The sequence below is a fragment of the Rhea pennata genome, chromosome 4 (genome assembly GCF_028389875.1).
Source record: "Rhea pennata isolate bPtePen1 chromosome 4, bPtePen1.pri, whole genome shotgun sequence".
Taxonomy (NCBI): domain Eukaryota; kingdom Metazoa; phylum Chordata; class Aves; order Rheiformes; family Rheidae; genus Rhea; species Rhea pennata.
In genome coordinates this window covers 65,595,319-65,621,860 of record NC_084666.1, presented here as the reverse complement: position 1 = coordinate 65,621,860, position 26,542 = coordinate 65,595,319, and the positions used below count along the sequence as shown (strand labels likewise).

Sequence of the window (26,542 nt, the reverse complement as noted above, 5' to 3'; positions counted from 1 at the left end):
AGGAAAATTCTGAAGAGTTAGACTCCAGTTTTCACCATAAGAAAGCTTTATCTCTGACTTCAGTGATATTAGGTCAGCAGCATATTTACTTGCACAATAAAGAGAAGAATTGAAAAAGAAGAATTAAGACAGAGTATAGAAGAAAACATGTAACATAGAGTAACATAAGTTTGTCTGTCTTTGGAGAAAGACTGTTAAACTGCATAATCCTGTGACTTCATACTTATCCTATAGCATAGGATAATTAATATCCACTAACAGATGAATCCTGGTGGCCATCTTTAAGACCACGCCTCCAAATGATCTTTCACTATGAATAAATTGACCTGTGTCCTACACATATAAAGGAGAAAGATGATGAAACTAACCTCTAATTTCACTTCATCCAAAGCTGTTTTACACTTCTGTGCTTCCTTAGCTAGAATTTCTATTTGAAACTTCATTTGTTCATTGTCTTCTGATGCAGCTATATGTTTTTGCTCTAGATCTTCATGGAGCTGTTTAAGTGCTACATACTCCTGATCAGATTTTACATACTTGAGTTGTGCACCTGCTAGATCTTCTTTTGATCTTTCAATTTCTTCAGTCATATATTTGAATTTAACTTCCTTATCAGCTACTTCAGAAAGTAGTTTTTCTCTTTCTAATTTTAATAAGCAGAGCTCCTCAGATTTTTCCAGAATCTGCCAATAGAAGAGCAACATTAAAAGTATTTTCTAATTCTATTACAATTAGTCATAGTTGTATGATGTTTTCATATGGTCACATAGGAGACACAGTACAGAGAAACAAACAAATCCCAACAACACAAAAAAAACAAAACAATCCTTCAGAAAGAGGGTAAGAGACAAACCTCAAAGGATCCAAAACCTTCAAAACTCTTAGACATTCAGAACTCTTTATATGTTCTTTGGATATCTCCTTTTCATACATTTGAGTCAAGACTGAACTGATAGGAGTTATTAGATAAAACTCCTAACCTGATTAAAGATTTAGATATATCTATAAAATCTGTATCATGATCAAAATATTGAATTGTTAGTGTATAGCTTGCAAACAATAATGTTTAGTTATTTACTAGAGGGGAAAAAGAATAAAAAAAACTTTTGGAACCATTTTGCTAAGTATTCACGAAGAAATCCCTATAAAGATTACTTGCTCTAGATAATTTTAAGGTTCATGCCTCAATACAGGAAAATATCACAATAAGGGGTTTTTTTTTTTGTTTACCTCTTTTTGCTGTAACTCAACTGTATTTGACAGAGATTGCAATTCTGACAACTCATTTACTTGTTTTTGTAGATGTGTGTTCTCTTCCAGTACTTTTTCTAGTTCTGTTTTTAAATCATCTGTTTTTCTTTCCAGCTCCACAAGAGAGAACAAATCTAGAGGATCAGCAAGTTTAGATTAATAAGCAACAGAGAAAGAATGAAAGAAAATTTTAAATTAAGTAGATGTATATTAACATGACATTCTGAATGTCATATAAGTCCAGAATAGTATATTTCATAATGGCCAACAATTAGGAGCTGAAACTGACAGTTTGAATTTGGTCATCACTTGTTTGGATGAAATCCATCTGATTTGGGTTTCTCCCTAACAGTTTCACCATCTTGGTATAATAAGAAATATTACATAAACTGCAGTTTCCCCAAGTACTTTAAGTATTACAGAAGTTACATGCCATTGGTACCAGAGATTCCAAGATTTTACTTTTAAAAATCCTCCAAGTTATTTGAGGAAAGAGTTGAAGTCTCCCCTCTCTCCCCACCCCCACAGAAAAGAAGCAACACCAGCTCAAACTGAACAGTACCTTTTGGAACTTTACCCTCCATCAGTGAAGTCAGCCTTGTGTTTTCTTGAAAGACAGACTGCAACTCTTTCTGCAAGTCAGCTTGCATTTTTTTGTAACTTGCTTTTCCTGCTTCTATTTGCCTTTGATAGAGTTGAACATCCTTTTGCATTTGCTTATGAGTATCTAGGAGTTCATTCTTCAAGAAAACAAAACATGAAATTCACATACATAAAAACTTAACTGCTCAACAGTTAAGTGTTGTTTATCATATTTCCTGTTGCCACTCTGAACAACTTTGGCCTCGATAACTGACTTTTTCCACATTAAAAAAAAAAAAAAAAAAAAAAAAATCAGTTCCAGTCTGTTTAGAATGCTTTAACAAATGTACATTTCAAGTCAGGACTGTAACTGTTTTTCCTGTTTTATCTGTATTCCTTCACATCTCTGAGTAAATAAACCCCATTCCACTACCTTTCCTGCTATCTCTTTTGTTCCCTGATAAAACCAGACTTAGAACTTTGTCCTAACAAAGAAATAAACAAACAAACCCACCCCAAGGACTATTCATTTATTTTTTCCTCCGCTGGCAGACAAAGCCAATCACCCACTCATTTGGGATAAGTCTCTATTTTGTTCAAAAAGACTCTTTAGGAGAAAGATGAAAACAAGTCTCAGAATAAGAAATACTACTCAGAGCTTAAGTCACTAGGCTTGCTTCAATTGCTCTGTCAAATCTTGTCTTTCCTGATTGCTACTGATTAATTCACTAGTCTGAGAGCAAGCAGTCATTTAAATTTTACACAGCTACAAAAGCATTATTTAATAAGTATTTACCATCTTCTCTTTCAGCTCCAGATTTTCAGTTCTGAGAAAGGCAGATTCCTTCTTTGCATCTAAGGCTATAGCTTCACTATCAAAGAGTGATTTATTCAGCTGTTGAATTTCCTCAATTAGTTTATCAGATGCTCCCTGAAAGAGATGAACAAGTATTAACTCCTCCCAGAAAAAAAAGTGTAGTCAAAATAAAGCAATATGAAAAAAAAATAGCCGAAATAAAGCAAATATGAGAAAAGTTAAATGTAAAAAACTTCAGAAGACTTGTATGTTTACTCCATCTGAAAGGAGCAGTAGTAGAGAACTGAGATACAGAAGAACATTTCCCATAGCTTTACCTTGGCAAAGTACTGCTGTATAGGTTAAACTTCTGCGGAACAGAAGTGATTAAAAAAAAGTAATTTGTGTAAAAGCTTTGCACAGTAATTTTCCTCATGTCTGCTAGGGAGGTGTTAAATTCTGATTACAGCAAGTCTAAATTTCAAGTATCCCCCGCTACCCCCCTCCCAAACCTCAAAACCACTGCCTCTCAGCCACAGAACTTGTTTACCACTGAAAGAGATGCATTCCTTTTTTCCACTCCTGCTTTCTGTAGTTCTTCCACATGATCCTGTAACATCTTTATTTTGTCCTCTTTCTCTTTCAGCTGTTCCAATTTAGATTTTATTTCTGCCTAAATGTTTAAAGACAAAAGTAGAAGAAAAATTCATGTGTCCACTTTGGTTTTACAGTTAAGAATCTAACACAGAAGTGCTTTATACATGATCAGCGTTACTCAGTTTAGACATACTATCCTCTTTGTGGCTGAGGAGAGGAACCAGAGCCAAATGAAATTTAGATTTTCCATAGCAGATGGAATACTCCAAGACAGACATACCAAGCATTACATTTCATATAAGTATCCAATCTTATTGCATACAAGTCCACATGACAAGCTCACCTCAAGTTCCTCATTGTACACTTCAGCATTTGAAACTATATTCTTTAAGTTGGTGATTTCATGCATTAGTTGTATCTGTGGAGCAATTGAAGCAAAATTGCAAAAGATGTTAGAAAGCACCCACACCAATGATTTCAGTTGCCATCACCATGAAAATAGGCAAGATCTACCTTACATTTTCCTATATATTAGTTGGCAGACTATACATAAATATTAAACAGCTACAAAGCAAGCTGCTACATATTCTTTGGAATGGAGAGATTAGATACAAACTTGTGTTTTAGCTCCCCAGTAATTAGGAAGTAATTAGGAAGTATTCAAGTACACTTTGATCAGCAGCAGCTCAAGAAGTGCGAGCAAACATGGTTAAAGTAATTTGTGCAGAAATCAAAGACATGAAACTTAAAACTCATAGTCTAGCAGCTTTTTTCAATGCCTGTGCTGACATTTTTGATATAATCTACTTGCTAGCAAGAGTGAGAGGGTGTCAAAATTCAGGTGAAGCATGCAAGCTGTGAACACATTCAGTGGCACCCTCTGAAAGGATGCACAAGTGGAACACAATATAGAAAGGCACTTCCAGAAACGGAAGAACTATTTCCTTTTGGTCTTTGTCATAAAGGCTTTACAGTAAATCTCTTCCGTGATGATGTATGATTATATACATGCACACACCTGTATGGTTGCAAGTATAGCTGAAGAGGGAAAAAACCCACTAATTTTAAGACTACTATCCAAAGTCATCTCAAATCATGAGATTAAACAGAGATAACCTGCTACTTGGGTATCAAATGTGCTCAGATACACATCAAAAGGCAATTCTTGTAATAGGTATAGAAACTACTTTAGAACATTTCTGTCATTAAGTACACAGAATTTATTCAGGGACAACTGTAAGGATTTGCTAATTGACTTCAAAAGGTACTTGATAACTGAAGAGGAAACTAGAACAAGTAGTCTAACAGAAGGAACTTCTATGTAGAATCTTTAATACAGGCTAAACCCTAATAGATTATGTAAAATCCATAAATCTTCGTACAGAACACGGAGTAAGTAAGAGGTCACCTTGTTAAATTGTATCTTGAAATAACAAGGTGAAAGGATATAGCTTTGGCTTTACAATCTTAGTTTAACGGTGGAAAGATATTAACCTAGAATGTACAAGTAGTTTGTAGCCAACACAAAGCAGCACCATTTCTTTCTAGAAAACAGTATCGGGAAAGAAGTGGAGTTAAATCCAACTGAATCAATACCTAAAATATTCTTGCACAGATTTATTTCACAGTCTGGCCCTTGGGCAACTAAAACTCAGCCCAAGTCATGCATATGTATAAACTGAAGTCAGAGAACTACAACATTAGAGCATTGGACAAACAGGTACATCTCTACTAGAAGCACAAGGAGGTGAATTGAATTTAATTAAAGTCAGCCTCTCCTACATCTTATGTTATCAATAGATAGGTTTGCCTTTTCCTACTTTTTGTCACTAAACAGCATGTTTCAGTGTTCCACAGATATTACTGGTGGTGGTGGTGAACTCAGCAGTAAAGTATTTAAAAGCAATAATGTTAAATAATGCTAAAAGTTAATGCTCACATATAGCTGGCTTTTAGTAATTCTTTGAAGCATCTTGTATAAGATATGCTTCCTAGATAGTAAACCAAAGTATGAAATATGGTTTTAGTAAGTTCACTCCTACTTCAAAACAATTCAAAGTTACATTTATATATCAAAACAACCTGGTCTCTTGCAGAAATCTGATTAAAACCCGATAATATACACACACATACATACACATATGCATATTCATAATATTTAAGGAGGCTTCATTATGAGACTCTCCAAAATTTAAATGAGTTTCCACTGAGTAAGTCTAGACTGTTAAAATTCTGGATTCATTCATAGTTGAATGCAGCTTGTAATGCCTTCTGCTTGTGAACAAACATCCAATTATATATACACAAATTGAGCAACCTCTAGAAGGAAAAGAAAAACACTTGAGCATAGATAATTCTCACCTATTTGTATTTATTTCAATGCACCTTACCTCATGATCTTTTTGCGTTTGTTTTTCCAGTGCTTCAAATTCATCCATTTCTATCTTTTCCTTCAGTTTTTCCTTCAGTTCTTCTACTTCTGATTTCAGTTGTTCATTTTCCAACACTAGCTTATTAAAGTTAGTTTGGAGGACATTCACCTCATTTACAGCAATATCCTGAAAAGGAAGAGTGGCAAAACTGTAGAATTGTTTTTTTTTGAATTTCAGTCTTCTCTGGACAATACTGAGCAGACTTACCTTTTCCAGCGCTAATGTTTCACAGAGCTGTACAGATTCTTCAAAGTCTCTCTGAGTCTAGAAAAAGAAATGCTTTTGGTTAGCTGATCTACAAGATCAGAAAAGTTTACATGTCTTATCACTTTCCTTAAGGTAGTCATGCTTAAGTACCAAAGCTTAACAGAACATTTCCCACAAAACATCCCACAACTTCAGAGATGATCAAGACACACACTTTCTAACTAGTTATAGTAATTCTTAGGAGATGCAGAAGAATACTAGTATCTTACAAAAGAGTAACGCTGGCCTTACTGAGAAGTCTGCAATGTACAGGTACTCTATTGGACAGTCTAATGCAATTATACAATTACCCAATTCTGGTTGGTTCCAGCAGTCCATTCTACCTCAGAAATTTGATCAGGAACAGTTAGACACTGGTTGTCATGTTCAAAATTCTCTGAAAACATAGCTGAAAAAAAGGTGAGTTTTAAAATAAGCACACTATAGTGAAAGACAAACCTAACAGAGGTAAACTGTACAAAAACACAATTCAACAGCACTACAGTCCAGTTACTCTCATCCTCAGACTTTTGGTCCTTTGGCCTTCCAATAAGTCCTTGAATTTTTCTATACCTTGATCTGATCTTTCAGCTATGATTTCTCTGTTTTCACCTGGAGTGAGTTTCATTTACCTTCTTCTCCCTTTTTTGAGGGTGCATTGGGGGAGGTGGGAGGGGTGCAAGGAGTGAGTAAATACACCACACAAACACTGCATAAATATCTTCTGTCAAAGAGTAACTTTTGCTAAATTTGATGAAAAATAGAGGGTGAGAAGAGAGAATCAGGATGAAAGCTTATAGACCTTGCTCTTTTACCTTTTTCTTGTCTTCGGTTTTAGCTAATTAACAGCTCATTATCTGAGACACACACATACAAAAAAAAGTTTCCTCAATAAGCAAGTACAGGGATATTTGATTAACTTCACTTTTACTTGTGCTGTTGGACAACTGTCTTTTTATTCCCTTTCAGAAATTAAGTAAAGCTTGCAAAGTTACCCAGCAGGAATCTGCTACAGATTATTTCATCTGAGATATTCAAGTGGAAGCATGCGTTTTACTAAAATGAACCTTATTTTTAAGGCAAGAACTTACTTATCATATATAATCATATAATAATACATATGTTATTGTGCCTTACAGGAACATTCTTCGCTGGCAGACAAATGCAATTTCCTTATTGTCTAGAGATGATGCTTTCAAGACTGGCTACATACAGTACAGTTTGACTACTGAAGTGCCAACCATGTGCTCTATTATATGTAGTTTACTACATGTTGGCAGCTGTATGTAGTTTTCATTTCATTGGTAAATTCATTCCCTTTTTAATTTAGACTTTTATAAGAAAGATTAATTCTCATTTTGAAGAAGTCTCCATTTCAAAAGATATTTTGCAGAGTCGTCCCCGCCCCCCCCCCTTTTTTTTTTTTTTTAATCCTGCAGGTACTTACAGTCCTCCATGTCTGGTAATGCTGACAGAGACATTTTCATTTTTTTTGTTTCAGTTGGCCTTAGTTTTTCAAAGTCTTCAAAACAGCTCACATTCTCCTGGTTTATTTTACCAGGAGCCCAGGTAACTCTTCTTCTTCTTTTGGCCTTATAAAAGAAGATAGTGTTTACAAAATGACATGATGAAAGATACAATCAAAACACTAAATAGAGAATAAATGTTGCAGCAAATTCACTGCTCGTCCTGGTATAGCATCAACTAGTTGATGCTTTGCTATTTCTTTGGAATGGAACTAAAAACAACAGTTTGAAAGCAAGAGTCTTTACGGTATACTCACTGTAAAGCATCAGTGAGTTGATTCCTACTCAGAGAATATTTAAAATAACCCCTTAAAAATAAGGGAAAAAAGCATCTGAAAATTGCCCATAACTTACTTTAGCATTCTGCTTTGATGAAAATGAGGCAGAAGTCACTAGCATTTCAGTTAAGTTTCGTATTCTATCCTCCTGTACTTTCTGAAGAGAATTTTTTTCTTCCAACAGCTGTGCTAATTGATCTTTTTCCATTGCATGAATTTGAGTCTTTGAAGAAACCTATTATAAAAAGAACAAGACAAACAGGTATTTTTAGGAGTACAAAACTACCACTGAAGAATACATAAACATTAATTTTTAAAATACAACAACCACACACACACACACACGTGTGCCTTCTTAAGTCAAGGAACTTTCTCTAAACTTTACCCTAGCAAAGAAGCTGACATTTAGTCTACAATTTATAGGTAGACTTACTATATAAAGGGTTAAGAGTATAAGTATTTATTGGTAGAAAGGTTTTTTTAAACCTAAAAAAAACCCCCACAAACTCAAAATTTAAGGATTTCAGAAATAGCCACATTCTAAGTGTAACATAGCTCAAGATGAATAGCCTACAGTGCTGGAACCTTTAAGCTGTTAGAGCATTATGATTCAATCGTCAAATAACTCACAAGCTGCTGTAATGCACATGGTCTTCTAAATTTTCAGTATTTCAAAATTTAATTTGTTGTAGATCAACTCCATTTCAGTAGCTAATCGTTATTTGGCAACCTAATCACAAACTTGCAATTGTTTAAGAATCTAGAAATAAACTCAGAGTTTGCATGTGTTGGAATATCTATTCCAACACTTTTGTACAATTAACAAGTACTTTCCTGACCACTTATTGTCTCAGAAGACAGAAGGCACAGGGTCACATGCAAGTTTAACTCTCTTTAAATAATTAGTTTTTCCTTAAGAAGGTTTACCCCCATTACTACTTTTTTTCCTGCAAGTACTATACAGATGTAAGCCTTCAAAACGGTATACTGAGAACTGTGCATGTATTTTCTTGTGCATTATCTTTTACAACGTATTTGAGAGACTTGCGAGGTTGTTCCTTATCATACATTTTTGGAGAAATATGAATATGTGGGAGACTACACTGCTGTGGATGGGGAAGGCAGAGTTCTTATTGTCCATTTTACAAGCTTATTTTCTTATACCTGACATAAGTTTGAGTTGTGGTAAGCTGTAACTGAAAGATCGGTGCCAAAACTTAAGACAGACATCAGTGAGGGGAAAAAAGTATGTATTAAGTTGGAATTGTTCACTATAATAAGTTAGTGAACATCGTTTTAATATTGCCACAAGTGAAAGACAGATATTTCAAGTGTCCTAAGGGGCATGACAACTTTCCATTGCTTAGCCAAATTCCTTCACTCACAGAAAGAAAACAGTTTACTTCAGTCAGTGGCTCCCATTCAGCATTAACTTTCACACAGATAGGCTGATCATCCTGATCAATTGTTCTGAACTTAGCATCACCTTTTAACTTTTGAGATTCATGACAAATGGTTTTAAACATAGTTTCCTGCCCCTCTAGATTTGACTGCTTTGAGTTTGAAGTAAAATGGTTCCAGATAGCAATCATCACTAAATACAAAAGTTAATATATTTTGACATACTTCCTCCAGCTGCTTTTTCAAATCCAGAATTTCTTTGCGATATCTCTTCAAGAGGGCATCATCATCAAGTACTTCATTGACTTTTGGAGTATTTTTCATTCTTTTGGCTGTATTGGCAAACTGGAAGAATGATCACACACTCTCAGAGGTAAAAAAAGTTAAAGAATAAATACACCAAAAGACTTATTCTCTCTCATATTTCCCAGTAGAATTAAAAGGATTTTAAAGATCAATATTTAATGAAGGGCAAATATCTGCCTGCCTATTTTTCATATATTCTTAATTTTGAAAAGGAAAGTTTTGATTGCTTCACATCAACACAAGAAGTGAACCCTAACATTTAAGCAAAAACATACTGAGTTGTATTTCAATTTAAAAGGAAAAAAAAAAGCACGAGAGCACATCAAAGGAAAGAAATCCTACCTAAAAAAAAAAAAAAAACCCAGCAATACTTCCATTAAATTCCTTTCCTATAGGAGCTGTCTAACAAATTGTAAAGACTTGTAGTCCTAACTGTTTGGAAAAGGCAAGGAAAAGGGGAAAAAAATAAAAGGAAAGGAAGTTATCTACTGTATGCGAGGTGATAAAAGAAGCTGTTCCAACTGGCACAAAGCTTTAGCTGTATAGCCTAGTACAACAAGAGGTCTGGGAAGAGACATATGATAAAAAGCATATTTAATGTCCCAAGTCCACAAAGGACCTTCAGAACATTCAAACGACTGCAGAACAAAAATTCCCTGCCCATCTTATTGCTTCTTCCAACCTGTTTACCTTAAGGCCTTAGGACAGAATAATTTTTGAAAACACATGGGAAGTTTTACCTGAAGTGTACTGAGTGTTTCATCAAAAGAAACGGGAGTAATTGTACAAATAATAACTGTCTTAGCATTTCCTCCCAGGGAGTTCTGCAGAATTCGAGTCAGCTTGCTGTCTCTGTAATTTATGAAACTGATGGGAAAGTGGGGAGAAGAAACAATGAAGAAAAGATTCATATTCTTGTACACAGAATATTGTAAATATCTTTCTTAAAGGTAACAAACTGACCTAGTAAATGTCATCTGAAGTAGTTCTTTATAAAAGATATGGTAAAGGATTTTAATTTCTTCTTTCATTAATTACTTATCTTAAAACAGGAATGCAAATACAAATGCTTACCCAGAAGGGTCATCACAAAGTTTTTTGATTACTTGACCCAGAATGAACAAGCTTCGGTTTATATTGCAGCCTTCTTTCAGTCGGAGACCTACATACAACATAGCATTTTTTATTGAACACAAGAAAAGACATTTTCAACCAGTCATAATTTTGTGCTACATTATTCCCCATAAGCATTGTCCAAGAAAGAGCCAAGTTTTAACTGCCATGATGCACCACAACCATCAGCCACTAGCATCAAATGCATCATAATAGATAGTCCTCTGCTATGAATGAGCATCAGTTATCTTTACTCATTAGGTAACTGGGATCATATGAACTTGATATTTTAATACACATATTAGATTCTGCCAAATTTTTGCAAATGCCCATGATATATGCCTAGAAGTACCAATTAATCTGTAAATGGTATCTAAGGCCAATTTATTCCTTTAAGAGAATATATTTTATGTTCTTGTCAGATAATTATTTTATAGTCATACAGGTATTTTTGTGCAGCTTCAAGTTGTCATTGTTGACTATCAAGTTTCCTCCTGGCCAGACCAGAGTGAATCATCTATGTGTTTCTTTTATATGTAAATAAAAAAGGTCTGTACATGCTTCTAATGATTTCTTAACTACAGCTGATACTATTCCATTGTATTAGTCCACTGCATAACTTATTAGTCCTACTACTCTAGGAAGCCATATTACCACCTGGTAATTTGTACTTTGCAACATTTCAGTATTTCCTGAGGCAGATCCTCTTTCTACCAAACAGAAGAGATTAAAAAAAAAAAAAATACATACACTTTCCTCCAACAGTTCAGAGGAGATTATTTCATAGGAGTTTATATTTTGAGTTCTATATTATATAGTTAATATGTAACCCAACAGCACATAGATTAAGATATTAATAAGCACATAGATATCACTTTCTTGATATCTTAGAATCTCTTAAGACATAACTTACAGAAGTGTTCCCTAGCCAAGCCTCATTTCAAATAAGATGACATTCACTCACCTTCAGATCCTGTTTGACTAGCTCTTTCACTCCCTGCCAGATCTACCAAGTTCTGCAAATTCATTAAATATTTCACTTGTTAGTTTTGAGGCAATTTAGTTCTCAGTCCTCTTAATGCTAAATTCTCTGTGCAAGGCATTTCAGAAGTTCCAGTATGCTTGAATTATAAAACAAAAAAGTCAGCCCAAAGCTGTGTCATTCATTTTCGGAAGTAATTCATACCTACATATCAGGAAATATTTTCAAGGTGTGTAAGAATGTAGAACTCCTAATAATATCCCAAAGAGTATTTTAAGCTTGCAGTGCAATTCACTCTTATCCTCAAAAAGAAAAAAAGGCAAAGACTGTTTCTCAATACAAAAGCATTAAGTTTAACTTTCTATGGCTTGAATCTGTATCAGCTGTATGTCTCCTTCCCTGCCATTGTGAGGCCAGTAGAAGGAAGGAATTAAATACCAGAGGAAGAAGGGGGAAAAAAAAAAAAACACCCAACTCTGAATTCCAGTAAAAGTCAACTAGAACTTTATATTCAGGTGGATTTTGCTTTTCTATTTCAGGAGGGTAAAGTCCTCTATTAACTCCACCAAGGAACAGAAGAGCGGGTCCTCCTACCAATGCCAGAAAACCTCTCTCCTATTGCTAGGGATTACTACAGTCAGATGCAGCAGGGAGGCGAGAGAGAAAGGAGAGGAGAGAACAGTGAAACAGAGAACAGGTATAACCAGCTATGAAAAATAAAAACAAAAATGAAGAGTGAGCAATACTTTGCTCACTTTTTACCTGAGTAGAGTTTACATTCAGATCTTCACATCAAGCCAAAACAGTAGTTCTCCTCACTAGTGTGTGATTGACTTAATGCTATTCTTGATACTAAAATAAGAGTGCTCGTGCAGCTTCAACAAGATTCAATGCTTTCATATTGATTTCATTCTTCCAGTTGATCTGGATTCTTTCCTGAGCACCCAGGGTACACTCCTCAGAAGATCAGTGATTAAACTCCCCCTTCCCCTCCACACTTAGGATAATTCATAAGCTGGTAAACTACTACAGGTGTTTGTAGGGATTACTTTTAGAAAACAAATCTTCTGACCATCACAGCTGTAGGCCACATACGTTCTGGTAGTGGCATCATCTAATAGTTAACATCATTAACATCTTAATTTGGGAACAGTTCAGAGAAGCATTATCTCTGAACTTTATTAGTTTGCTTGGTTTGTCAGTAGATCAGGAACAATCACAGTAGAAACTGTGCTTAACAAAAAAAAAAAAAAAAAAAAAAAAAAAAAAAAAAAAAAAGACAAGAGCACCTTGACAATAACCCCTTACTTTGCATCAGGGCATAACATTCTCCAGTCCGGCACAGACTGTATAAGAACTACAGCCACACTGGAAATTCTTTCAAAGGGAGAACATCTTCTAAATAACACTCCAGGAGTGTCTCATACTGACAACTGGAAGTATTATTTCTAGCTAACCAGCATCTGATAGAAATCATCAACGAAATGTACTCATAAGGTAGTTATAAAATGGTATTCTTTTTTCAAACAAGCTGAAGTGGTAAATTCTCTACTTAAACGCACACCCAGTAACTTTTTGAAGTACTGCTTACCAAATGAGATACCATTACTGCTCCGTCACAGTTTGCATTTGTAGGGTCACTTCTTTCTCTGCTTTCGATGATCTAGAAGAAGAATGTGCCATGAAGTTTTTGTGATAAGCTAGAAAATAATAAATACCTCTCAAAATGAAACAGTTTTACCATTCTGAAGATAGTGTGAGAACGGCTGCTGTGTTCATTCATTTTTGTTTCTCCATAATGTCGGTTCTCTGTCAAAAAGCAGTATTAGAATAATTCTGTTTATATTCTGATAAATTGGAGATAATAGACAAGAACAGTTTTAAAGAACTATCAGAAATGCATTGATTTTTTAATATAATCTCAAGGTGACAGCTATGATTTTAGAGATGACTGATTTAATGCTCTTTAAAAGCATCAACTGATATTGGCTAAATAACTTACTTTCTCCTTTTCTGATCCATTCCATAACTTGCTCCGGGGCAACTACCACCTCTTCAATCAGATCTTCTACATATGTATTCCTCTTAAAACAGGAGGAAAAGAAAAACAAAAAAAAAGTAATATTTTTACTTTACTAAACTCTAAAATTCACTTGAATGCATGAGAAGTTAATATTACTAGGAAGTATTATCGCACACATTTATTTCAGTTTACTTCCTTCTTAAAAGGAGACAACACTACTGGAATGTCTTTTTGCATGTATTTCCCTCTAAACAGAGGATTAAGAAAGTCTACGTCAGCACTATAACCTGAAGGCAACAGTATCAAGAGATCTAGAAAGTTTCCCAAATATAAAACCAGTAAGGGAATTATCCTTCCAGACCCTTTCCTGAGGAAATCCATAACATCTACAGAGAAATATATTTCTAAGGTCATAATTACAGAGCTGGTTACCCTTCAAGTTTCAAAAATACGTAAGATACAGGTTGTTGAAAGAAAAAAGTTCTAATATGTATTATTAGCTACAAAACTTAATATAAAGAAAATGAAGATAGCATTAATACAAATTTCTTTTTCCCTACTGATTTTATACTGAGTGTAGTTCTAGTTTGATGGTTATGCAATGAAAAGTGTATCCACTCTGTAGATGATACAAAGATGAAATGGTATGAAAGCAACTCCTTTGTATATTATTAAATAATCTTTCGACACATTGAGCTAAGGGGATTAATACCACGTTTACAGAAGTTCTGTTAGTTAGGCAGCTCAAAGGGACCCACTACCAAAGTTATTACATTGTCCAAGACGATATATTTTAAGAGCGAAAGTCTCCATGCAAAGATGAATCAATAATAGTGAGCCCAACTTCATTGTTGGTGTCCTACTACATCAAGTATCTTTCAGCTTTTTCAAGATAATTATGTAATTTGACAAGGAAGAGTTTTAGACCAGATGCTTCTACAGGCATTTTTTACCCCAAGCTGATGCAATAAAGCCTACCTTAGCATAGTTTATGCCACTTACATTAACATCCTCACGAATTCCTAGAGGTTTCTTTTTCCTGATATCACAAAGCAGATCTGTAATGGTTTCATTGTAGATTTCCATGTAAGAAACTCTCAGCAAAAATTCCCTGTCTGGAATCTAAAGATTGAATTCAAAAAAAAGCAAAAACAAACAAAAAACAAATCAGATTAAAGCCAAACATTTTTTCATTGCAAGTGTTCTGAGCTCAGAATTACACATGCAGATACTGTTCCACAGATTTTGCTCCATCTTCTTTGCACTTCAGCATCTACCAAGAATTAGGATGTTATCACCAGAACATCTTTTTCTTCCATTTTTTCTCTCCCTCTTGCTCTATTAGCGGTATATCACTTTTAGCAGATCGTAAGAATATGGTAACTTCTCTACAGATAAGTGATAATGGATTTCCCATTTAACTGCCCTTTCCAAATCTAATTTCCTCCTGCCTAGATTCTTTTCTCTCTAGGTACATAGTCTTCTCTTCTGCTTGCTTGGATTTACTTTGCTACTGCTTCTACACAAGGACTATAGCACCTCAGAAAGTTTTCTTGGCTTCAGTTGCTTTTACAGAGCCTAATAGCTGTCTGCACCTCAAAGGAGCAATGAGGTATTTCACACAACTGATACCCTCAAGGCAGAAGCAAGTGCCCTGCAGAGCACACTTTGGAAATTACTATTTTAATTTATACCTTCTCCTTATTTTCCACAATGTAGTATCATGCTTAAGGCCCAAATCCTACACTAGTTGTGTAAAAGTATTCCCAACTAAAAGCCAAAAAACAAGAAAACCCCCACAACACACCCACACATGTTATATAGAACTGGTAATCTGATGATATACTACATAATTGAAAATCCAGTTGGATCTCTTGTATGTCTGCACATAGAGGACAGCTATATTAAAGCAGATAAATAAACTGAAGGTACTTTTCTAGGAAGGACCATCAAGTCTGCACATCTGAGGGTCAATGCTGATCACAGCTATTCCTAACTAGACTCTGAATATCAATTAAACACAGCAGCACTTTGTGAAGTCAGTTCTTCACCTACTTTTCCCTAAAATCCTCAAATCACAAACTACTATTTCATCCCCCAGCAAATAGGACTTCATTGTCCTATGCTCAGGTGGTACAGCTCCAAAGACTCTTTTCCACTTCAATTGGGGCCTACATTATCCCTAAATCTGTGCACTGTAGGAACTATTAACAGTGAACAATCAGACATTCTTTTGAAAGACTGAAATAAGTTTAATTTCATACTCTTCTGACTTTTAAAAAATTGTCTTTTAAATATAGTTAATTTCTTTAAAGGTAAGTTTTAAGCAACAATACAGACACAGATGAAGCTTCCTAGTACTTTACCTACCACTCATCAAGAGTGATCATCTATTTATGCTTGTAATCGAAGTGTATTTGCAAAAAAAAAAAAAAAAAAGTTTAAACAAGAAGCCTGATACTGATCTAATTCAAACTATTAGAGGCCCATTATCATAGTTACTACTGACATCTCTGCAAGACTCACAAACCAACTGTAGCATAACCTCACATATAGTTTGTTTCTCTAGAAAGGCATTTATGAAGGAAACTAGGTTTTCCTCTGATATTTGCAAACATTGACAACACTTTCAGTCACTAGATATCAATTTAATGGAATTACTCACCTCAAAAATAAGTTTGAAAACATGCTGAATTGCCTTAGGGATAATGCCCACAGAATCATCATTTCCCATCATTGTATATGTCTTCCCTGAGGCAGTCTGTCCATAGGCAAAAATTGTGCCTGGAAAGATGATTAAATATTACTTATGATTTATGAGATATAATACAAAAAGGATTTAAAAACAATTCTAAAACTTACCATTATATCCCTGCACTGCTGACTGTATAATTGGTACAGCCACACCTTCATAAAGCTGTTGAGTGTTGTCACTTGAGTGAAAGACACGATCTCAAGAAAAAGCAAAGCATGCAAGTCAGTCATATGCACAGTCAAAAATAAGAGGGCATCATACTTGTATTGTATTTGAAGTCACCAATACTAAAAATCAGATGTTTTGTAGGATTATTCAATTATAAAATGTATTTGTGATACTACTAACCAGTATTTTAAGAAGAAAAGTTAAAACCCAAACCAGAAGAGGTATGACAGACAGACAATAGACTAGTCAAACCCCTACAAATATGATCTAAACAGTTTAGGACTACATGGAAATATAGTCCTAAAAATTGGTATGGCTAATTTATCTTGTAGGATTACAAGTTAGAAAAAATAGACTACTTGTTAAATCCCTAGCTCAAGATTTGTGTTTATTGAATCTATTTTTCCTCTTTCTTTTTTTTTTTTTTGGGGGGGGGGGGGGGGGGCGCGGGGGAAATGGGGAAGACGACACCTTTATGATAGCTACACTTATAGTAAATACCAGAGTGGATCAGTAGGAAGGAACCCATACAGCAAAACAGTTACGAAGATCTAACATCTGCTCTAAGCACTTATCAGTCCCAAATGACAAACACTACCTTCCCCCCTGCCACCCCCCAAGTTGTGGGCTAGCCCTGGTCTGGTGCATTTGTATCTAAAATGCAATTGCGCATCTCAGAAAGCATCTTCCAGTTTACTTCTATGTAAGAGTGAGTTGGAGTCACATGCTCCAAGACTACTCTACACAGTGGACCAGAACACAGAGAGCAAGGACAATCAGGAGACTGACTTCAAAAGCACACTGCTGATCCAAACTAAAATGCTAATCCTCTGTGCCCCAGTGATACTCCTTAAAAATTATGAAAAGGAGGAAAAAATAGATATATTGTAAATGCTAAGTTAATTGCTGTCAGCATGTAATACAGTAACAGAGGTCCCCGCAAGCACTTAAAAAAAAAAAAAAAACTCTCACATGCTTACCATAATTAAAGACTTTTGTACCATTCACTTCTGCAATAGTATTATTTTCACTTTTCCAGTAGAGTGACAATTTATCTTCAAGGGCATTTTCTCTAAAAGGACAAAAAGTTGTTCTCTTAATCTTACCAAGCAATAACTACTAGCACTACTCCATTTATTTTATGCATTCATGTCTTCTTTTTTAGAGAAGAAGCTTTGTCTCATATTAACTGCGGATAATCAGCTTATTACTAAAGGCACAGATACGGGCTGCCTGCCGACCCGCCCCAGGCGCGGGACTGCGCTGCCGTAACGCGGGGCCCCTCCTTGCCACCAGCACCTCGCTCTCTCCCCCGCTCTCCCTCCCGCTCCCGCTCCCCGCGGCCCTCGCAGCCCCGCTCGTGCCGCCTCTCCGCGGGCGGAGGCCGCCGCCACCGCCCAGCCTCCCCCCTCGCAGGGCGGCAGCGGCGTTCCCGGAGGCCTGGCTGAGGGCGGAGGGGACGCGGCAGCACCCGAGCGACCCGAGGAGCTCCGCGCGCTCGGCCGGAGGCCTCACCTGGCGATGAGCGGCCGTACGCGCACGCAGACCGTTACGGCCCCCTCGTCCGCCATCCCCGCGACCGACGGGCAGCCACCAGCACCACACCGCAGCACAACGGCCCAACCGCCACCTCGGTTTGAACCTCTCCCCGGGCCTCCTCCTATTGGCCCGCACGGGGCAGACGCCGCTGCGGACCGTACCACTCGCCAAGGGCTGGAGAGGGGAGAGGCGGGAAAGCAGAGCGCGGGGAACGCGGCGGAACAGCCCACGCTCGGCAGGGGCAGTGCCGCGCCGCCCCCCCGGCTCGGCGGTAGCCCTGGGATGGTAGCGGCCAGCCGGAGCCGCTAGCGGGAGGGCGGCCTTGGCGCGGCGCTGTGGTTCCCGGGCGAGGCGCGCTGCAGAAAGGCGTCCCTCAAGGAAATGCGATGAGAAAGAGTACGATACAGCAGCAAACGCATCGCTGCATGGAATCTGTTTCATAATCTGGGAAATGTGGGTTTCTGAGTGCTTCAAAGAGTAGAGCGTTTGACGTATTGTCCAGTAAATTACATAGTTTCTCCTCTAGGGCTATGCTGACTATGGAATTTAAGTAATATGTGCGTATGCCTTCACACATGCAAAACTGTCAAATATCTGCTATTTGACAGCTAATTTACAGGAAATACAGATGAAAGTACATGCTAAAGGCAGCAGATGTTATATAAAAGTTACATTGTTTTGTAATAGAGTTATTGCTGTTTACATCTGTAATTTTTTTGTTATAATATACATATTGGTATGGAAGTGCAGGTTTGAAAAACACCATGAAAATTAAGTAGATAGTAGTGTTATTTAATTCAAAGGGTTATTATTTTAGGAAACAGAGGCAGAATGTCTAGTGTTCTAAAAAAGACTACTTTTTATGTTGTCTTCCAGAGAAAGCAATTCAGTCTTCCTGCCAGTGCAGGTAGACTTGGGGAACAAGGCAGGCAAGGGAGGTAGTCTGTACGGAGGAGCCTACAGAAACTGAAAATCAGAGCATCTAAGCTGCTTCTGCTTACATTTCTTTTAAAATCTACTAATTTATGATTAGTTTCTTAAAATACTATTAATGTTTAAACTTTCAAAGTTAAAGATTCTTCTTGTATTTCAATCATCCTCCTCCTCATCCTCTTCCTCATCCTCTTCTTCCTCCTCTTCCTCTTCCTCAGCTGCCGCTAAGGCTTCTTCCTGTGCAGCCTTGAGAGCTTGTTCCTCTTCCACAGTAGGGTCATTTGTCTCTGTGATTTCTGGCCCACTAGGATATTCTGCTTGCACTGGTGGAGGCAGTGAGGGCGTATGGTTTTCTGGACTGTATTTGTGACCCCAGCCTAAGTAGATATTATCAAATCTCCTGAGGAAAAAAAAAACAAAACAAAACAAAACAAAACAAAAAAAAAAAAAACCAAAAGATTGCACAATCTCCCCAAGAGAAATACTAGTGGAAATATGCTCAAACTTCCTCAATCTGCTGAGCAAAAAACCTTTATGGTTCAGGTTACCTATAACTGTTGTATTTAAAAGATGGCATCTTTGTTAACTAAGGCAAGTATAGATTATATATAAGATTCTTCATCTTCTGTCTTAAACATGTATTCACTATCACTGTGCACAAGTAAGTGGCATTCTCCATCAGTCCCAGGTGTAGATACATTTCAGTCAATGAATTAACAATAAACAAACTTTATTAAATAGGTATCTATGTTTAGCATATACAGTCTATGTAACCATATGAACTGGCTACTTACCTGCCAGATGCAAAGGCATATGCTCCAGGCCATCGATTAGACTGAAGGATTGCAACAGCATATTGAGGGACCAGGTTTGTAGAATACTGAGCTGTCCAAGCAGGGATATTTTGAATCCCTGCACACAACCAAAAACACACTATATGAAGAAACTGGCTTATGAGCAGCTACAAAATATTTAAGACTTAACTACAAGACTTTCTCAGAATTCAAGCAATGGTTATATTAAGATGCATGTTAGAAGAGCCAAAATTCAGAAACAATGAATGTAGGTATTGCTTTCTAACAGGTGATTTGGATGTATGTTTCAGTATCACAGGAATATTGCATAGCCATGTGGAAAGAAGCTCATGCTCCCGAAATTCAGTAGTACCCACTACTGTTTTTTTTTTTTTTTTTTTGGTCAAGGACTGTTGATCACTTATGCATAAATTATATATTTTACCCTAATCTAAGAACAGAGAGTAGGAAATCAATTTAATATTGATGTAATCTAATATTCAGCTTCTCACATTCCCATGATTTGCTATGGTAATACATTACAGGATCTAAATTCTTATTTATATATTTATGGGTGCATGTATGTACACATTTATGTATTTATTTACACATCCACACTCTTTTTTGTCTAAAAAAGATGATGGAAAAATAGCTGCATGTAACTCATGTAGCGAGCAGTCCTGAACTTGCAGTAGCCTGGTAAATGAGGCTTTTTTTTTTTTTTCATTTATTCTAGAAGAGATTGTTAACTACTAAAACCTAACAATTTCTGTTTTAATGTCAACACTGTTAACCATTTCACTTTTGATTGATTTTGTGAAAGAATGTGCTTGCCCTACAATACCAAACACACTGTTCCATGAAGTGTCTGAGGCCTCTAACTTCAAATGTTTACTACCCAAATGCCAACATTCCCACTGGCCATCAAAACCTTGGTATTCCCTGAAGAGTACCTTCATCTTCAGAGACTGGAGTGAGAAGAGGAGGTCCTATTTCCTGCTGTACTTCTTCTATCTCCTCTGCTTTCTCCTCCTCTTCACCTTCTTCTTCTTCTGATTTTTGAAAAGGATTAAGCCAAACACAGCGACCCTGTAATTGATATGGAAGCTTATTAAATATATGTAACAATCATTGAAAGAATGCAAGCCAGTAGAAACAACTGGTTCAGACACATGCAGACATAACTGAGGGGGAAAAAACAGAAAATCATTCCTATTTTTCTATTTCAGAATAACATCATACCTCCGTTACCAGCTTTTTGTTATTGTAGATTTCAGCTCTTTTAAGCACAATCCATGCTGGTAACAGATGCTGGACTTCAGTGAAAAGACCAAAATTCTATACTTATTAATTGAAATTATGTCTTTAGACATGCGCTTATTTCAATACTCCTCTTGTGAAGCGATAATAATTTGTTGCTAGACTTTATCAGTCACAAACATGCTGGCAATTCTGCTGGAATTATGCATCTCTTCCTTGTCAGGCACAGAGTGTGAGTATGCACAGAAGATGCACAGAATATCCTGTCCCTGCACACCTGGGCTCAAGTCCAAACAGGTTCTTGAATGGTGCATGCAAAATTCTTATTTATGCATTCTCCCTGTGCAGACCTGTACTATGTATCTCAGTTCAATACTTACAGAACAGAGAAAACACAAGGAAGGCAGCTACATCACATTAGTGTACAAAGGTACCCTTACATTTGGGCTGACAGGGCTACCTCCAAACAGTGGGAAGTTAGTTCAGTCCTTGACAGTTCAGTTCATATCCTGCTAGGATGGCTAGTTATTGCCAACTGAGAAGCTAACACTTACAGAATCTGTGCCTTCTTTTAAAGTCTGCTTTGCTGTTTAGCTACCAGTCAGAGGAACATTACAAAATGTTTTTAAGATTCTAAATGACTGTAGGTTTAATTTTTACAACTATTGCTTTGCTGATAATAATTTCATCTCTTACTTCCTGCTACTTGTCATTATTTTGCACTCCTCGAGTTGGTTGACCAGCCAGCAAGTCATCTAACAAGAATGATCAAATTACTAATACCTCTTTCCAGCACTTGCCTGGCATCAAAAATGTTTTATGCTACTATTGTATTTACTGTGTTTTGTTTTTAATCTTTTCATTTGCATGTTTCACAGTAGAAAGTAAGCAACAAAAATTAAACCACAAGAAAGTAAAAAACAATTTTCATTTAGCATAAATCATGAGCCGTCCGTATTTTAGCATTCTAGCCAAGAAAATAAAATTTAAAATATTTTGTCAAGTGAGGACTTCACAAGAGGAAACCTAATAGGGAAAATAACCAGAAATAATTGTTATTATCAATACATAACCCCATAAAGAAACCTAGAAGGTTCATAACAATATCTATATAAACATATATAAATATATTTTATATATTCTGTGTATATATGAATATATTTAATGTATTTATATATAACATAGTATATGTGATAGTTTTCTGTAAAAAAAATATTTCAGCCCAATACTATTTCTGGTGAACAGTTCAAATCTGTGCAATTGAGGAGTTTAATTTACATTCTGATACTCTATTGGTATGATGGTGTAAATGGTATCTGAGGTCAACGTGAGCTACACAGGAACATACCTGCTTTAGAATATTCTGTGTATGATGTACCCACATGGACAGAGAATCCACCATTTCAACCACAGAAAGGGGCTGAAAATCAGGATTTTCTTCATATGTATCTCTTCCTCCTCCCCCCTCTTCCTCTTCATCTCCTTCCTCCTCTCCAAACTGGTAAAATCCAATGGGACAGATCTGGGTTCCTGCTGAGATCCGAGCTATCTGTGCACGCAGGTAATTGGCCTCATTTCCAGGGAAAGGGGGAAAGCTCACAACAGGAGCATCCAGCCTACCAGTGAAGAACTTCCTGATTTTCCTGGCACAGACAATCTGTGCTGGAGTCACTGGAGGCAACTTCACCCAGGGTTTGCCTGGCTCGTTACAGACAAAGTAGATATACTTATTAGTCCCAGTCCCATTGTCTTCTCTTGGGATGACAGGTGGGGGCTTATAGGTGGACTGTGGTGGTTCATCATCTTCTTCTTTCTCTTCATCTTCATCTCCTTCTTTGTCCTCACCCATCCCTTTCCCTCCTTCCTCATTATCTTCTTCCTCTTCTGCTTCCTCCTCCTCTGCCCTGTCATGATACTGTACTTCAGCTATAATATAGTTCATCTCCAGCCCTAAAATCTTGCCCCAAAAGCGACAGGTCTGGATTGGCTGAACACTTATTAGTTGTTTAAGGGCAAGGAATATGTGATAGGTTTCATCTTTGCTTAAGCCAATTCCAGCCTGTTCAAAATAAAAGGCTGTTTCCATCACATTGGGTAGAGGAGTCTCTGCCTAGGAAAGAAAAATGTTAGTTAGAGGTGAAGAATAATAGTAAAAATATATCTTTGAAAGTTTAAACATGTTATCCATTGAAAGTCAGACTTCAGTTTCCTATAGTGCCATTCATCCTCTCAAAGGGCTTTATAGGCATTCATTCACTACATCTTCCAAAATCATCTACAAAAATTAAAAATGCCATTTTAAGGATAGAGAAGAGAACACAGATGAATTACAGCTTTTAGAATACAAGATTTAAAAATTCCAATTCACTTTTAATTACTGCAAAATAAGGAAGGTCAGAATTCTTACAAGTGATCACTACCTACAAAGAACTTCTAGGGTGTGCCAGCTAGGTAAGAGGCTATGGTGCCTAGTCTAGAAACATGTGGCTGCATTTCCTTGTGTTTGTGGTAAATTCATTTGGGGAAAACAGAATATATATTTTGTATATTCATACACAAGGCCAACAATATGAATGCTGTTCTTTTGGATACCTTAGCATAGAGCTCCCTGCATTATTTAAGATGGAGTCTTCTATAGCTAGTATAAAATGTTGGCCTCTGTTCTTATTGAAGTCAGTAGTCAGACTACAGCCTCCTTAACTGGAAGCAGAATTTGGTCAATAATGAGGATTTCAGAAAGTATTCTATGTGCTTTATCACCATTTTGTCTTTTCATGGAGATAGGTGATTACATAAAATAGACAAAAAGAAATACTAGAAGTTGTAAATGGGGGGAGGGAATTTGGAGGAAGAAGTGCAAGCTTCATTTGGAATTTTCCTGGCCCTTCAACATTTCTTGTATCAAAACAAGCTAGACAGGAATATGAAAAATTCCAATATTCTCTCTGAAATACCCTACTTTTCTCCATTTTTACCATTTTTACTGTACTGTAAAATGAGTAATAGGCCCTGGACAAGATGAAGGAATCTTTCTTCTGTTTTTAGTATTTGTATTCTACAACAGCAATTCATTTGAATATATACTGGTAACTTCCAATAAAAGTCAATATCTTAACTGTTATCTTTATTTATCCCTTAGTTATTACAAGAATTTTCTTAATATTTCATTAAGTTCAAAGACTTGTGCATATAAGCAGCTGGATATGAAAAATTCTCTGTTCTATGATGTGGCTTTTCAGTTCTAGTAGCTCTTCATGATCACCACAATTTTTTTTGCTAGTTGGTCAAGGAAGGACTGGAACCACAACCAGAATGGGAAGGATCACAAAATTCTCCATCCTCTGTTTTACAATAGTTGCTGTGCACAGTGTTGTCAAACTGATATCTGTACCGTATTGTCTTTAAGTAAAGAAATGTGACTTCTGGATAAAGAATGTAATTTGGATGCAGTATTCCAGGTTGCACTAGTATGTGCTATATATTGTAATCTTACTTTTTATTTCTCACCTCTAGAATGTTTAACATTTTAAAGGCTCAGAATGTGAGATTATACTATAGGAAAAAATCCTAACTAAATAACTGGATAGTTTTTCATAACTGGACATGGGACCAGGTAGACTATGAAGGGAGTGCTCTATATGGTAGTATAGCTGCAGCTATGTCATATGACCTTAAGAGGCAATACTACTAGGGAGACTACAACTTTGCCCCTTCCTCCCTTCCTTTCTCACCGTCCTCCCACCCATCTCCCTGCTATATTTGATATCATTTTTTTTGATAATAACTCACTATCTCGTCTTCTAGCTCTTCATCTCCTTCTCCATGTGCCTTAAGGAACAAAGCTTTACGCTTTTCTGCAACTTCAAATGTTGGAAGAATCTCATGCTCATCACGGAGAGTATCCATTTTTTTCTGAAACTGGGCCCACTTCACATCTTTGCTGATATTCTCAATTACGTCTACTGCATTTGTAGGCTGTTCGTCCAGGATCTTTGTTAGCATGTCAGCAAGGTGATCATATCTGTCATAAAATACAAATATTATTGGCCTAGTATATAAAAGTCTTGGAGGAATATAATTTAACGTCAGAAGTAGAAGCTGATCACCTGGAGCTTTGCAGAAACCACTGGAATAATTAGATATAAAGAGATCATGCAGCATTAAATTAAATTTGAAACTAGCATGATTGTAATGTATTTAAGAGCAGTCCTATCTTCCATTTTTGGTTTATTCCACACCTGACTCAGGAGCTGAAGCTGAATTTAAATGTGCTGTTAATCAAATTTTGAACTCTCTAAATTCCCTTGTGAATTTTTATTCTGAAAGATGCTGGGCACACAGAGCTATCATATAAAGAAAAATCATTGCATTGATAAGGTATTTTCCCTTCCTACATTAACCGGTCTCCCTCCATTTCTTAATGTAATCCTTTGCCCTTTCAACTGCACTGTTTTAATTTCCATTTGTACATCCTACCCCTTTCAATGTTATCCCTGTTGCAGACTCACAAGTTCAGGCCAGATGTTGTGCTGCTCTTCAGCAAATAGGCTTTTGCATTCTGAATTGCCAGAATTCGGGGGTTAGGGTCTGGCATCTGATCATCATATGGACTGTATCCTGGCTGATCGAGACCATAGCCTGGTTCATGTGGTTGATAGGGGCCATGCCCAGGTTCATAAACTTGATAGGGATCCTCTTCTACTGCGTATGCCTCATAGGCACTTCCTGGTTCATGTGTTTGATAAAGGTCTAATTCTGGTGCATATGACTCATAGGTGCTTTGCCTTGATTCCTGTGCCCGGTAAGAGTCTTGTCCCAGTGTGTAGCTCTCACCGACGTCTACTTCCGACACCTCTGGCTCGTAAGAGGCTTGCTCTGCTCCGAGTGGCTGATAGAGGTACTGCTCCGGCGTCGGTGACTGATAGGGTAGCTGTCCCGGTGTGTGAAGCGGATAGACAGCTCCTCCTTGGTCTTGTGCTTCGTAAGGGTCCTGGCCAGGTGCATGTGGCTGATAGACCAGCTCTTGCGGCTGACCAGAAACTTGCCTCACCTTCTGGTATCCATAGGGAGCGCGTCCCGGCTCCGGCTGCAGAGGCCGGGCAGGGGCCTCTTCAGGTTCAAAGCCCTCATAAGGCGGCCGCTCGGGGCCCTCCTCCGCCCGCTCCTGTTCCTGGGGGCCGCGGTCCCGGCCTGCTGCCGGGCCGGCCCGCGCCTCGGGCGGCGGCTCCTCGGGAGGCTCCGCCATGGCCTGGCGCGGCGGCAGCGGGCCGCGCGGGGCTCACCGAACCGCCCTGATCCCCCGCCGCCAGCCGCCGCTCGGCGCCCAGCAGCCCGCGGGGCGGGGCGTCGCCACGGTAAACCACCGCCGTTGCGGGGCGGGCCGCGGGGGCGGGCCGCGGGACGGCTTTTGGCCCGGTGCTGCTACGGTGTCTGGCTCCCTGCGCGCGGGGAGGCGGCTGCTGCCGCTGCCGCCTGGGGAGGCCGCTGAAACCATTGGAGACGCCGTATGAGGCCGGGGCAGGCCGTTGAAACCGTTGGAGGCGCCCTGCGGGGGGGGGGG

At 37.6% G+C, this 26,542-nt stretch overlaps 2 protein-coding genes across 2 annotated transcripts in view; both read right to left on the bottom strand.

Annotated features, from left to right (window-relative positions):
- Positions 1–18,027, bottom strand: part of CENPE (centromere protein E) — a 37,309-nt gene extending 19,282 nt beyond the window's left edge. The window contains exons 1-23 of the mRNA XM_062574918.1: positions 17,972–18,027; positions 17,437–17,528; positions 16,396–16,485; positions 16,199–16,317; positions 14,536–14,655; positions 13,513–13,594; positions 13,252–13,319; positions 13,102–13,173; positions 11,493–11,544; positions 10,490–10,577; positions 10,156–10,282; positions 9,335–9,454; positions 7,785–7,943; positions 7,352–7,496; positions 6,216–6,313; positions 5,866–5,922; positions 5,617–5,784; positions 3,570–3,644; positions 3,180–3,302; positions 2,630–2,764; positions 1,814–1,991; positions 1,231–1,385; positions 369–683 (exon numbers count right to left, since the gene is read on the bottom strand). Of these exons, the coding sequence (XP_062430902.1) occupies positions 369–683; positions 1,231–1,385; positions 1,814–1,991; positions 2,630–2,764; positions 3,180–3,302; positions 3,570–3,644; positions 5,617–5,784; positions 5,866–5,922; positions 6,216–6,313; positions 7,352–7,496; positions 7,785–7,943; positions 9,335–9,454; positions 10,156–10,282; positions 10,490–10,577; positions 11,493–11,544; positions 13,102–13,173; positions 13,252–13,319; positions 13,513–13,594; positions 14,536–14,655; positions 16,199–16,317; positions 16,396–16,485; positions 17,437–17,528; positions 17,972–18,027 (2,694 nt within the window). The remainder of the gene's footprint in view (positions 1–368; positions 684–1,230; positions 1,386–1,813; positions 1,992–2,629; positions 2,765–3,179; positions 3,303–3,569; positions 3,645–5,616; positions 5,785–5,865; positions 5,923–6,215; positions 6,314–7,351; positions 7,497–7,784; positions 7,944–9,334; positions 9,455–10,155; positions 10,283–10,489; positions 10,578–11,492; positions 11,545–13,101; positions 13,174–13,251; positions 13,320–13,512; positions 13,595–14,535; positions 14,656–16,198; positions 16,318–16,395; positions 16,486–17,436; positions 17,529–17,971) is intronic.
- Positions 18,028–19,084: 1,057 nt separating this feature from the next.
- LOC134140095 (radial spoke head protein 6 homolog A-like) lies at positions 19,085–26,227 on the bottom strand. Its single transcript, XM_062574957.1, has 6 exons — positions 25,491–26,227; positions 24,772–25,003; positions 22,331–23,092; positions 20,676–20,811; positions 19,723–19,840; positions 19,085–19,328 (listed from the first exon to the last, which is right to left on the bottom strand). The coding sequence occupies exons 1-6, from the start codon at positions 26,225–26,227 to the stop codon at positions 19,085–19,087; spliced, it is 2,229 nt and encodes a 742-aa protein (XP_062430941.1).
- Positions 26,228–26,542: the final 315 nt, after the last annotated feature.